General features: G+C 38.1%; 1 protein-coding gene across 1 annotated transcript in view; it reads right to left on the bottom strand.

Annotated features, from left to right (window-relative positions):
• Positions 1–15,533, bottom strand: part of AGO2 (argonaute RISC catalytic component 2) — a 165,807-nt gene that overhangs the window by 86,537 nt on the left and 63,737 nt on the right. The window contains 1 exon segment of the mRNA XM_044003209.1: positions 3,338–3,536. Within this exon segment, the coding sequence (XP_043859144.1) occupies positions 3,338–3,536 (199 nt within the window).

Here is a 15,533-nt window from a genome sequence, read left to right as displayed (position 1 = left end):
TTGGTCTCTAAACTCTGCAGGTCTAGAACCATAGTGATCAGGGGAAAGGACTCGGAAAATTAGCCTGCTATCCAAATGGGACAGGAAATGGACACCAAAGAGCCAATTTAAAAGTTTCTATCAAACAAGAGAACTAAAGAACAGTCAGCTTCAGCATATTCTCTGACTTTGGGATGTATACTTGGAAAAACAAGTTAGGCTCAGAAGATAACTTGGTGAATATGCAGGACTCAGGCATGGAAGATTAATACAGAGAGCTATGCACACCCTAGCTGGCTATCAGGTACTCCTTGTCTGGGTACCTAGTCTCAATTCAATATGAGGAAGATATCATCTCAGTATTCTTTTTTGCAGAACTCTTGAGATGCTCAACTAGTTCTTGTTCCATCAGATTTCACATCCTAATGTTATAGAGAGCATCTAATCTATCTTTTATAACTCACATTTACATAGAGCATTTTATGGTTTATAAAGTTTTTTCCTCATTGCAGACAGATGGTGGGTGTTTGTAGTCTGAAGCATACTAGCAATGACAACTTGTAGGTTAGACATGGCATGAAAAATTCTATCAAGGACATATGACAAGGGAAAGGGAGCAGGCTGGCCACCCATCCAGCATGCATACATGGAGAATAATAGGGACTAGAATCACAAAGGTTGCAAAGGTATGGAAGGGTTTTGATTTGCACTGATGATGATGACAGGAGCTAGCATTCATTTAGCACTTTAAGGTTTGCAAAATGCTCTGTGTTATTTCATTTGGTCCTCACAACAATACTGTGTAACGATTGGAATGACGCCACCCGCTGGATACTTACTGTAGAAGAGTTCTGCCCATGAAGGGAAGGTCTTTGAGGGCAAGACCAGGAGTCAGGAAGTGACGCGGGCTAGTGGGAGGAGGAAGGAAGAGACTGGCGCTCAGTCTCGGGCTCTTTCCTCTGGACTCTGGCGGAGACGGGAGCTAAAAATGTGCTCTCCCTTTAATAGATAGGAATCTAGGCCTTTTTCTCTCTCTTTACCAAATTCTTATTCTCCTTAATAAATGCTTAAAAGTCTAACTCTTGCTAAAGCTTATAATTTATTGGCGACCACTCATTAAATATTTTAGACAGACTAGCTAGAATTTTAGCCCTTAACAACTGCGAGGTAGATGCTACTATCATCTTCATTCTGAAGATGAGGAAAATGAGACTGAGAGAGGGTAGCTACCTTTTCCAAGGTCACCCTGCTAGCTGATGTTGAAGGTAGCCAATTCCGAAGTCAGCATTCTAATCATCTTTCTAATTCAAAATCAATTGTTCTTTCCACTACCCCAGGTACCCTCTATTTTTTCCCCCACAACCACTGTCTTCTGGTGTTTTCAATTCAGGAAGCTAGATGTCTCCATATCCTCTCCTCTCACTCACTATATTAGATACTTCTACTTCTCACTCTCAAATAAACTCCCTGTAATTTGGCCTCTAACTTCATCATTCAACTGAAACTGCACTCTCTGAAATTATCGATGATCAATCCTTAATGCCTGTTCTCAATCATCATCTTTCTTGACATCTCATAGCATTTACAACTGTTGATCACCATTTCTTCTTGGATACTTTCTCCTCCAATTTTTTTTTAATGGGGGTTAAGTGACTTGCCCAAAGTGACACAGCTATTAAGTGTCAAGTGTCTGAGGCCGGATTTGAACTCAGGTCCTCCTGAATCCAAGGCCAGTGTAACACTGTAACATCTAGCTGCCCCGCCCCTCCCATTTTTATGACAATGTTGTCTCCTGGATCTCCTCCTACCTGACCACTTATATTCCATCCCCTTTGTTGGGTCACACATTACATCTGCATGTTATGCCCACTAATCTTGGTATTCTTCAAAGTTCTGTCCTGCCTCCTTTTCTCTTTTCCCTTTATATTGGTGATTTCATCAGCTTCAATAGATTCAACAATCATTAAAATACAAATGATTCCCAGCTTCTTATCTGAACTACAGTCCCACATCTACAATGCCTTTTGGTCATCTCAAACTGGATATCCTGTAACCATCTCAAACTCAACATGTCCAAAACCAGATTCATCACCTTTCCCACCAACCACTCACCTCTTCCAAACTTCTATTTTTGTCAAGGGGATCACTGTCCTTCGTGTCATATTTGACTGATTCATCCTACATGGTGGATTTATTGCCCAATCTTCTTATTTTTAATATCTCTTGTCTCCTCTCCAATCACACAGACACCAGTCTAGTACAGGCCTCTCATTACCTCTTACCCAGACTGTGGCAATGACCTTATCAAGCCTTTCCCACAATTCAATCAATCCTCCTTCCAACTGCCAAAGTGATTTTCCTAAGGTATTATTAGCCTCCTAATCAATAAGCTCCCATGGTTTGCTATTACCTCTAGGATCAAATACAAAATCCTCCATTTGGCTTATAAAGCCCTTCAAACTTTGGCCCCCTCATATCTTTTGAGTCTTCTTACACTTTATTCTCTTCTACAAACTCTCCAATCCAGCTCACTAGTTTACTTGTGGCTCCTCAAACAGACTACCCCATGTCTTAACTCCATGATTCTGGATCATCTACTCTTCAATGTCTACTGCCTACTATGCCTAACCCTCTCGCTTACACTCTTATTTTCTCTAGTTATCTTCAATACCCAACTCAAATTCCACAAGTGACCATCCCCAGTTCCCCCAATATTAATGCCTTTCTCTGAGATTACCTTCCATCTACAATGTATTTATCTTATATGTACTAATTAATTTCATGTTTGTCTCCCCATTCGAAAGAGGGCAGGGACTCTTTCCCCCCTTTCCTTGTATGGTAAATAACAACTGATTAATAAATGCTTGTTGAGGGGGCAGCTAGGTAGCGCAGTAGATAAAGCACTGGCCCTAGATTCAGGAGGACCTGAGTTCAAGTCCGGCCTCAGACACTTGACACTTACTAGCTGTGTGACCCTGGGCAAGTCACTTAACCCCCATTGCCCTGCCCCCCCCCCCAAATGCTTGTTGGATAGCTGTTTAACCCCCAATTTTAGCTGTCATTACACAAACAATTCATCTAGGTAGGTCCTGTTCATCACATCAGGATGGACCCTTTAAAACAAAGACAGATTTCATAAAATACTTTACCACTGAAAAATCATCACAGCTGAAGACATTCAATTGAAGAGGCACCTCCACAAGCAAGAAAACATTTTAGAGTTATCAGAATGACTCTTAAACTTTCTGGTAAAGGAGCAGAAGGGTCTTCTGAGAAATTGCTGCCATTACATGGAAAGCTTTGGTTAAAAATATAGCCCATTTCTAGAGTACTTGCTTAAAACTAATAACAGTAATACCTGTTAACTCTTCTAGGGCATTTCTCCGGCTTGATATCTAATTCATAATGATAGATGTCAATTTTTGGAATGTCCATTTCAAAGAAATTAGCCTGTAGCTTGATTGTTCTCCCAGAAGTCCCAAAGTCCGGTCTAGGTGGAGGCTTAAAAGTGTATGTTGCTTGCATTGGTGAGGGTGGTGTTGGAGGAGCCGTAAGCGCTGAAAAAAAGCAGAAAAACCAAAACGATTACCATGGGAAAATTTTTTTTATAACCACAATCAGATTAGTAATATAGAACTCATCTAGGTCAACTACTCATTTTATAGAAGAAGGAAAAATAACTTCCTTGATTTCATAGAATCCTACCTTCTCAGGTGTTGGGTCATATGTTATCTAATCCAATTCCTATCTGATCAAAGAATTCTCAGGTTTGGAGTCTAAATATGTCTTTTAAAAAGGGAAGCAAGGGGGCAGCTAGGTGGCACAGTGGATAAAGCATGGGCCCTGGAGTCAGGACAACCTGAGTTCAAATCCGGCCTCATACACTTGACACTTAATAGCTGTGTGATCCTGGGCAAGTCATTTAACCCCCATTGCCCCATCCACCCCCCAAAAAATGGGAAGCAGCTTGGCCAAAGTTACGATTTACTGATTACCATAAATACAACACATATCTCTGTTATTTTCCATTCCTCATTTTATTGGAATTTCATATATGAGAGAGAGGGAGAAATGGAAGGGGAGAGAAAATGGGATACAGAGAGACTGTTAGCCTTTTTCATAGGACCACTGAAGGCATCAGGGTAAACAAATTAAAAGTGTTAACCCTAGCAAAATCTAGTTTTCCAAACAAGTATATTTTGACCTTTTGGGCATACCTCCACTTTACTGGCCCCTCTTAGAACACCTAAAACACCACATGGCTACCTGGCAGGTACAGACACAAGAATCTTGTTATCATTACCATCCTTATTACATACAGATTAAAGTGGATAGCCCTATAAACATGAATGTTTAAAGCACCAATGGTTCATAAAAGATAAACCTTCAAAGAAGCTTCTGGTCACCTAGTTAAGTTCTTTTCATTGACAACCTTATATTACCTTTATAGAAACAGATTTGAGAGTTTGGCAAACCTTTCTATGTTTTAAAATACTAAATTGATATGCTTTTACAAAACCCCACTTTCTCAAGAGTTGAAAGGTATATTATCTAATCTGACTCTGGCTCTGACATTTACTCTCTGTGTGTCCCATGTTAATTAATTTCATATCCCTGGGACTCCATTTCCTCATCTATAAAATGAGAAGGTTGAATAAAATGACCCCCAATAGCTTTGTCAGTCCTAAATATCTTTTGAGATTTAGGAATAATTTCTCTCCTTTGAGATTTAGGACTACCTTAAGGATAAATCACTGAATCACTGGATTTAGATCTTAAGGTACAAATACTATGTCAGACATTTACTAAGCTACGTGAACCTGGGCAAGTTATTTAATCTCAGCCTCAATTTCCACATATATAAAAAAAGGAGGGGTAGCTAGGTGGCGCAGTGGATAAAGCACTGGCCCTGGATTCAGGAGTACCTGAGTTCAAATCTGGCCTCAGACATTTGACACTTACTAGCTGTGTGACCCTGGGCAAGTCACTTAACCCCCATTGCCCTACCCCCCCCCCAAAAAAAAAGGAAATGATAATAGCTACTGCACAGCTCCCGGCTTAGTGTACTAAGCAAATAATATAATGTACATAAAACGTTTTGAAAAGTGTTAAAGTATTGCCCAAGTGTCAGTTATTTTCATGATGATCAAGACCACCTAGGGACATCCCTTTTCACTGTACATAGGTGGAAACCAAGGGATATGGGAAAGGAAAATGATTTCCCCAAGATCACAAAAAAACTAGTCTGAGCTGGGATTTGGCCCCAGGTCCTTTGACACTAAATGTGGTTACTGTGTCCCCTATGTCATTTTTGAAAAGTCATTCATTATCTAGCCTCTTTGTGAACAATGCTGGTGACACTGAACTCATCAGTACACAAAACAGCACACTGCACCATTAAGAATGCTCAGATTAATGGGAAGCTAATATTTCCTTTTACTAAGCTAAAGTTTGCCTTTTTGTAACTTCTACCTCAGTCAGTCCTCTACAGATGTGGTTTCTCATATAGGGGCTTAGGCTCGACCCCCTAAGGAGTGAGTGATCAACGAATGAGAGGGTGAGAAGATAGGCCATAGCCCCCATAACTTTTAGTTTATCTTTGACAAGACTACATCTTCTTCAGACATTCTCCAACTCCGACCTCTCACATCATCGAACTCATAGGATCTTCAGGGCTTTGCTTCTTACAGCAGTTAGAACGTTCTCCAACCCACAGAAGCTGCCACATGCAAAAATTCCTCATACCACCTTCCTCCAGTGTCTTTACATACTACTTCTCATCACCTCATTGCTGTAGCAGGCACCTTTCAATGACAGGGAATAATCCCTTCCCTGCCCCTCTTATACTTTTTTTTGGCTGGGCAATGGGGGTTAAGTGATTTGCCCAGGGTCACACAGCTAGTAAGTGTCAAATGTCTGAGGCCGAATTTGAACTCAGGTCCTCCTGAATTCAGGGCCCATGCTTCATCCACTGTGCCACCTAGCTGCCCCTCCCTCTTAAACTTTTTGATTCTTGCTGATGTATCTTAAATAGCACAGCATTAACAGACATGAACAGGTTATTATAAGCTCCCTCTCCCAAACATTTTTTGTTGAGAAATCATTTTACTCATATGGGTTTTGCAACCCTGGTGTCATTCACAACTCTTTGTTTTCCCTCACCTCATAGAGCTAATTAGTTGCCAAATATCTTCTTGCCACCAATATGGCTACCAACCACATTTCAGTCCCTATCAACTTTCCCCTGGACGATTACAATGGCCTCTTAACTGATCTCCCAGTCTTAGGTCTTATCTCACCAAAATCCATCCTCCACACAACTGCCAAAATGATTTTGTCTAACCATATCACTCTCTTACTCAATAAACTTCAGGGGTCTCTACTGATTCTAGGACAAGGATGTTTAATCTTTTTGTTTGTGGGTATTGGACCCCTTTGGTAGTCTGGTGATGTCTAGGGATGACTTCTCAGTGAAATAATGTCATTAAATGCATAATGTAGGATTACAAAAGAATCAAATTATATTGACATGAAGTTAGGATCATGTTAATCTCATTCCCTTTAAATATCTATTTCATTTAAGTTTTACAATGTAATTATTAGTAATGCATTCACACAATTTATAACTAAGTAAATATCTAAATATCAAGGATGAGTGCTCAATCATTATTTTATGCTGACTAGGATTTATAATCAAAAGTTTAGAGAGTATATCTCTACTGCTATACAGACTCAATCTTTCATCTGACAAACCTTTAAATACTTGAAAGAAGTGATTAAATCCCCCCTAATTCTTCTCTAGGATAAATATCGGCGACTTTCTAACAGGCTCTAGTGTTTTAATTTACTGCTTTAGTAGCCACAGTCACTGATTATTATATATACCAAATATTTTCATTCTTTTCACTGTTCATTTTAGTTCTTTGTTAAAAGGGGCAACACTTGAGCAAAAAAATTTTCACTAAATTTCATTTACTCAGACAAAATCATGGAAGGGTCAATCTGAATTAATGGAAAGACAGTTCTTTGAAACATTTTTAAAGAACCAAACTATTAGTTTCACATACATATAGGAACCAAAACAAGGGGTTACAGAAGTACCATCAAGTGGAGAGCCTGTTAAATTTGCATCAGTGCGTAGTCAGGAAATATTTGAAATTACCGGCACACTTTTGTAATATAAATAATATGCTAAACTCTTTGTTAACATGTAGGTTCAACACATGCCGCATAATCTTATACTATTAATTTGCATAGTGAAGCTTTTCTATACAGAAAGTAAACTAAAGCACATATAAACTAAAGCCCAAGCCAAGTTTGAAGAAATACAAATTAGTGGAGCTCAAATTGATTGTATTTCACTGTATTTTAAAGAACAAAGAACAAGAAAATAAATTACTAAATTTACCAAGTAAAACCTACTTAAAGAAATCTGTTTCAAAATAAAAACGTTTTTTAAAAAGCCAATTTCATACATTTGCATCTTTTATTCACAGGAAACAAAAGTTATGTACTAAAAATAATGCATGCTGTTCTCACGGTATTTCTGACCCAGTCAAATGCAGGACATCCGGAAACTACAATTCATGAACAAACTTACTGTAAAAGAATCACTGACTGTATAGCATCTGTAAATATCTTAATGAAGCTTGTGTACCTTCAATAGTCAACCTTTAGTATGATGAAAAATAAACTTTTACTTCAAAATGATGTTTCCAAAAGAAAGATGCAAAACTAGGTAAAATCTGTCCCTCTCTTTTTAGAATTTTAGCATGGGAAAATTACTCAATCTTATTCATGGTCAGTCTAGAATACTTCACTGGGTTGGTTAAGTCCTTAGATGATAATAAAACCAAGAGTTTCATTCATTCATTCATTCATTCAAGTGTTTTAGTACCTTACATGTCCCTATGTGGACATTGTTGTCAGGCAGTTCTAATTGAAAATGTAATGGAAAGAGCAAAGTTATTAGTCTTGCTTCTGCCAATGACTAGTTTAGTGACTATAGTGATATGTATAGTAGCTACACTGGGCCAGGACCCCTCATCTGAAAACATGTATGTTCTGATCATCTATACATTAAAACATGTAAGTAATGACAGTTTTCTGGGACCCCGTTTCTACATCTGTAGAAGGAGGAGGTCTTCCAGGTCTAAAACTCCAATGACTCTAAAAGTTCCTTGCTACTGCTATTTATTGGAGACAAAAAAAAAAAAGAAAAGAAAAGAAAAGAAAAGTTAAATAATGCCCTCCCAAAATGAAACAAGCAATAAGAACCATCTCAACAGGCTTTCCTATTGTTTTGTGGAACTGTGAAGACTTATAGACCTGACTTTAGAACAGAAGGTCTTAACCGGGGGTGTGTGAACATTTTTTTAAAAAATATATCTTTTGGGGGCAGCTAGGTGGCACAATGGATAAAGCACAGGCCCTGGATTCAAGAGGACCTGAGTTCAAATACAGTCTCAGACACTTGACACTTACTAGTTGTGTGACCCTGGGCAAGTCACTTAACCTTCATTGCCCCACAAAAAAAAAAAAACAACAACAACAACAAACAAAAACAACCCCCCCAATCAAACAAATAAAGGTTTAAAAAGATATTTTGATAACTATATTTCAGTATGATTGGTTTCCTACATAATCCTATGTATTTTACTTTAAGCATTTGCCAACACTCTGAGAAGAAATCCCTAAGTTTGACCAGAATGCCAAAGGGATACATACGGAACACACAAAAAGTTCAAGAATCTATGCTTTAGAATGATGCTTTATGGGGGCAGCTAGGTGGGCGCAGTGGATTAGAGCACCGGCCCTGGAGTCAGGAGTACCTGAGTTCAAATCCGGCCTCAGACACTTAACACTTACTAGCTGTGTGACCCTGGGCAAGTCACTTAACCCCAATTGCCTCACTAAAAAAAAACAAAAAACAAACAAACAAAAAAGAATGATGCTTTATTTTCTAAGGGTCTTATGTTTATCCCTAAATTGAACAAAAAGGCACTACATGGCATATATCTGACTGAAAGTCAGAATGTGGCAGAAAAAATTAAACTGAGCAAACACCTTGACCCAAATATTCTATAATATTCACCAAGTTGGGGCAAAAAGTTTAGCTGGTGTTAATCTCTTCCCCAAAGGGAAGCCAACTTTGCATTTCCAATACATTCAAATTTCACCCAGTATTTTCATTTTTTATCATGTTCTTTCAGTTTAGTGTAAAGACTTTACATGTCGCTAACTGACATTAGGAACATGAAATCACCACAGAAATCAAAACTGGAGGATGGGAACTTTCTGCGTGCTACTGTGGGAATATTAAACCTCAAATTGGTCCTTGGAGCCAATGAAGAATTCTATTTTTATAACTCCTAGGGAAAGTCCCCGGAGTAAAGCTCAAAACAAGCAGGAAGACTGAAAAACAAAATACTAGACTCAACGACAGTACAAGGATGAATAGAACTCACTCAAGACGCAAATAGCAGTGAAGCATCATGTAAAACAATCTATCAGATATTTCACAGGGAGGCTTGATACACAAAAATAGATGCAGGCCTGGGATAGTGTGGCTAGCAACACACTAGATATGGAGTGAAAAGACATGGGTTCAAATCCCCAGATCTGTAACAATAAGTTGTACTGTTAGCTAAGTCACTTCATATCTTTGGACCTCAGTTTCCTCAACTGTAAAACCTGGTCTAGACCAGAGGTTCTTAACCTGAAGTCCACAGGTCCATGGAGAGATTTCAATGGTTCTGTGATGAGAAAAAAAATTACATCTTCATTTCAAAATTATTGGTTTCTTTGGTAATCCCATGCATTTTACTTTATGCATTATTCTTTATACATTCTTAATGGTGCAATGTGCCATTTTGTGTACTGCTGAGTTCTGTGTCACCAGCTTTGTTCACAAACAGGATAGATAACGAATGACTTTTCAGAAATGACATAGGGGACATGGTAACCACATTTGGTGTCAAAGGACCTGGGGCCGAATCTCAGCTCCAACTAATTTTTTTGTGATCTTGGGGAAATCATTTTCCTTTCCCATATCCCTTGGTTTCCACCTATGTACAGTGAAAGGGGATGTCCCTAGGTGGTCTTGATCATTATGAAAACAACTGACACTTTATGCATTATTATTATGCATTATTCCAGGTTTCAGATTCCCAAAATGGTCCATGACACACAAAAAAAGAATAAGAATTACTGACATGGATGATTTCTCAGATCCCTCCTAGGTACAAATATATGAGCATATAAGAAAGTGAGATAAAGGTCAACATGAAATGTTTCAAAGATCAAAATTACATGTCTAAACAAGACAAGAGGGAGGAAAATAGACATACATAATATAATGGGAGAAATAGATTTAAAAGAAGAATAACAAGAGCGATTAAAAGAAACCATTCATAACATGTCATTTCCACTCAACAGAGAAACTACAGAAACAAGTATACATTTCTTAGCCTATCTTTTATGGTCCTATAATATGACCTTCCTTTGCCTCTCTAATCTCATCTTTCATTATTCCCCAGAGACTATCCCCACTTTAGACTGGTCAGTCTCCTAATCCCTAACTTTTAATGTCTTTGTACATGCTGCTCTCTCCCTAATTAGGGATACCTTCCCACCTCTTTTCCACTAAACAAATCTTAGCCAGCCTTCATAGCCTAATTTAATTCACATCATGTTATGTGAGATAATTCACATTTAGTAACACCCAACAAACAGTTTTAACAAAATATTTCACAGGATCAACTCTCAGAGTTGGAAGGAACCTCAGAAACTTTCTAGTTCTACCATTGCATGAACAAAAATCTCCTCTATACAACATATTGCATAGTGGTTACCCAACCATAGAGATTCTGCAAGGAAGAAACAACTGCCTCCAGAGGCAGCCCATTGCACCTTCGGTTAGCCCTCTGAATGAGGTAGTGGCTCCTAAGGCCTAAATTGGTGTCCTTACAGCTTCCATATACTATTCCTAGTTCTGTCCAATGGGAAAAGAACAAATCTTCCTTCTTCTATGTGGCAATTATTGAAGTTTGTCATAGGTTGTGTAATTATCACTCCCATATTACAAATCGAGTAGTAATCACAAAATTAAGTCATTATTTTTTATAAATCAAATAGTTACAATTACACAGCTTAAAAGGTATAACAGCTATCACTTACATCCATAGCTACAAAGTCTATCTATCCTATCTCAAAAATTGCCAGCTACTCCCCCCCTACACACACACACACACACACACACACACACAGATAAGACATGCTCAAAGAGATCTAAGATAAATTAGAATAGGGTAAAGTACGTAAAAGACACAAAGTTTTATGACAGTTTGAGAGAAAGGTCAGTTTCACTTTTAAGATTTACAGAGGATATGGACTTGGGCCTTAAGAGGATTTTTGAAAGTAGATATGGGGAGGTAAATGGAGTTGGGAAGAAGGGAAAGGATAAAGGGTTGAAACAAAAAGGAGAAAGGGAAAAAACACTGATTGATTTTGGGAAATGTGGCATTCCAATTTGATTGATATGATGAAAAGGGAGTAATGACAACACCAGGTTCAAGTTAGATTGTGAATGGACTTGAAACCTGGAAAGACTTACATGAACTGAACCAGGAAAATGTTGTACACAGTAACAACAACAATGAAGAACTGTGAACGGCTTAGCTATCCTCAGTAATACAATAATCCAAGACAATCCCAAAGGACTAATGAAGCATACTATCCACCTCCAGAGAAAGAACTGATATTGATTGAAGCATGCTATCTTTCACTTTCTTTCATTTTCCCCCTTTTATTTGAATCTTCTTATACAAAATAACTAATATGGAAATTGTATGTGTATAACCTAACCTATATGTGGTTGCTTACCATTTCAGGAAGTGGGAAGGGGAGGGAGGGATAGAATTTGGAACTCAAAATTTTAAATAAAAATGTTTTAAAATTAAAAAAAAAAAGAAAGAAAACTCAAGTGTCATTATAAATTGCTCTCCCCCTGTCTGTGCAAACCCAAGTCCTTACTTTAGAATCTCAATAAATGTCTGTTTAATTGGGGGAAAAGTTACATACCCAGAAACAGATACGGAATATGTATATTCTATATGTAATGCATTGTGGGGGAGAAACAAGGGTAATAGGGAAGAGATAAAAATAAATATAACTGATTCAACAAGTATCATAAGAATTGCATGGAATGCTATTGCACTTGAGATGATCATAGATTTGTATTAGGAAAGCATGGGTAAATATATTCTTCCCTCCCATATTGAGAGGGAGAGGATCATACAGGCAACTATAATAGCCCCAGGGAGAGTTAGTTCATGAAAATTATAGAGGGTTTGAGCCAGGGTGGAGCTGTCCTAATGGAAAGAAGAAGCTTACTGTCAGATCTCACAGCATTTCTCTCTCTCTCTCTCAGGGATAAATCTTCATCCTTTGAGGTTAAGCATAACTTTTTAAACCTGACCATCACTCAAAGCAAAATGTGGTGAACAATCTAGATAAACAGATTCCAGATTTTTTAAAATGGAGATATGACTATAAAGTAATGAACCTCATTTTCATCTGTGGCTCAAATTGGCTCTGAAGGTAATTATTTTTAGAGGATTTGCTAAAATGTTTTTAAACAATGGCAGGACCACTAGAACAAGTTCATACTTTGCTAATCCCTAAGGGTAGCTAGGTGACTCAGCAGATGGAGTGCCAAGCATGGAATCAGGAAGACTCCTATTCCTGAGTTCAAATCTGGCCTCAGACACTGGGCAAGTACCTCAACCCTGTTTGCCTCAGTTTCCTCACCTGAAAAATGAGTTGGAGAAGCAAATGGCAAGCCACTCCAGTATCTTTGCCAAGAAAATTCCCAAATGGGGTCATGCAAAGTCAGATATAACTGAAAAATGACCCAAAAATTCAAAAGGAAATTTCCAAAGGGACTGAATATATGAATACTTGTATATTTGATGTGGGGGTGGGGGAAGCACTTATATTCATCAATGATAGAGTAAAAGAAGGAACAGTAAAGCCTAAGAAATTCACAACTCACTTATACTGTATAACTGGTAGCCAACTTGAAGAGGCTTTTCAGGATTTGACAAATGAAATGGAGAGATTTATCATTACAATGTTGAGACTTCGGAAAAATAACCACTTCATCCTCATCAAATCCATTTGATATAGGTTCAAGTTACCAACACTTCTAAAGAAAAGGAAACAGAAAGGATTGCTTGCCTCCCCTGGCCATGCTATCCTAACTCATTAGCTTTCAGCAGTCAATCCAATAAAAATAATTAAATTAGTAGAGCCAGAAGCTATTTACTAGCTCCTCCATCTAGATAAGAGAAAGATACAGATAGAAAAAAGGGACAGAATTTCACTAAGAACAGGAGATAGCGTTATGGGAAATAGAATAATCAGTACTCGAAGTTTTTCCACAACCTAACCCAACAGGGGCCTCTCACTGGGTCCTGTAGAGATAAATGACCATCTCTATGATGCAAATCAATGAGGTTCTAGACTATCACCTCCGCCCCAAAATATCTCTCTTACTATCTGAAACAACATTAAAAGTTTGAGTCTTTTCAACATAAGTTTAAATAACAAGCTAGTAATTTGAACTTATTCAAAAAAAGTCACCACATAGTTCTTATTCCATAACACACACACACACACACACACACTCACAAAAATAACATTCACAGCCAGCACTCTGTGGTAGCTAAGAAATGGAAAACTAAGCAAGTGGCCATCAGTTAAGGAATGGTGGAAACAACTATGGTAGGTGAATGAAATGTAGTGTCATTGTGAAGTAAGAAATGAGGAATTCAGAGAAGTATAGAAGATTTGTATAAATGAGTACACGGTGAAATCTGTAGAATCATGAGAAGATATGCAATGTAAATTTTTTTTAAATCTGCATAACTGAAAAGCCAATGAAAAGCTACATCCTGGAGAAAAAATAATGGAACATTATCTGTGTTCCCTCACAGCAGAGTTGGGAAACTACTATAAAAGCAAATTGTAGGGGCAGCTAGGTGGCGCAGTGGATAGAGCACTGGCCCTGGATTCAGGAGGACCTGAGTTCAAATCCAGCCTCAGACACTTGACACTTACTAGCTGTGTGACCCTGGGCAAGTCACTTAACCCCAATTGCCTCACTTAAAAAAAAAAAAAAAAGCAAATTGCAAACACTATCAGATAGGGTAGCTAGAGGGTGCAGTAGATAGAGAACTGGGCCTAAAATCAAGAAGACTCAATCTTCCTAAGTTCAAATCCAGACTCCAGACACTGGCTGGGCCACCACAGGCAAGTCACTTAACTTTGTTTGTCTGTTTCCTCATCCATAAAATGAGCTGGAAAAGGAAATGACAAACCACTGCAGTATCTTTGCCAAGAAAATCCCAAATGAGATCACAAAGAATCTGAAATGACTGACCAACATCAAATACAATCATTATAGTTTTACTTTTGTCAAACGAGGATTCGATATGGGACATGTGTAAAATTACTAATGTAAAAGCTAATACATTGCTAAAACATTTTGAAAAAATAAATTCTTCATACCCTTTGATCTAATAATCCCAAGGAAGATAGTCCGGAAAACCTCAATTCACCTTGATGGAATGTAAGGTCCTATAAATACTGAAATATTCATAGCAGCTCATTTTTCCTAATAGCAAAATAAACAAAACAAATAAAGCAAAAAAAAAAAAGAAAAGAAAAGCCTGTCCCTAGAAATCTTATAAAAACAAATGTTGTGGGTAGCTAGGTGGTGCAGTGGATAGAGCACCAGCCCTGGAGTCAGGAGGACCTGAGTTCAAATGCAGCCTCAGACACTTGACACTTGCTAGCTGTGTGACCCTGGGCAAGTCACTTAACCCCATGGCCTCAAAAAGAAATACATGGAGGCAGGGGCAGCTAGGTGGCACAGTGGATAGAGCACCGGCCCTGGAGTCAGGAGTACCTGAGTTCAAATCCAGCCTCAGACACTTAATACTTACTAGCTCTGTGACCCTGGGCAAGTCACTTAACCCCAATTGCCTCACCAAAAAACAAACAAACAAAGAAACAAACAAAACCAAATGTTGAAAACTATCCCTACATATAACTGGAAAATAATAAAATAATATTATTTTTAAATGGAAAAAATAAAATAAAAAGATACTTAGGTCACAAAAAAAAAAAAAGAACTACAACCAAGTGAAAGCTGAAACACTGGCTGTCCCATGATCATAGGATTGCCCTATAGATAGCACTTCCCTAGGTCCAGGAAATGGAAAATCCAGGTTCTAGCCAAAAAAACAATGGTGTGAACCCGATGGAATGAAAGACTTTTTAAAAATTATCTTTCATATTCATATTCTAGTTGAGTAAAAGTAGAGGAGTCAAGAAAAGCACAAGAAACAACCTTAAGCCCCAAGGACAGATGATGAAACATCCCTCCTCTCAGTAGAAATTTACTCTTTTAAAAAATTTTTTTCTAACCCTTTAAGGGTAGAGAATGATGCAAACCCTTTTGTGTAGGATGAAAAGCAAATCCAAAGGGA

This window comes from Dromiciops gliroides, chromosome 1, assembly GCF_019393635.1.
Source record: "Dromiciops gliroides isolate mDroGli1 chromosome 1, mDroGli1.pri, whole genome shotgun sequence".
NCBI lineage: Eukaryota > Metazoa > Chordata > Mammalia > Microbiotheria > Microbiotheriidae > Dromiciops > Dromiciops gliroides.
The sequence above is the reverse complement of the archived record's forward strand: the minus strand, read 5'-3'. Positions and strand labels throughout refer to the sequence as shown.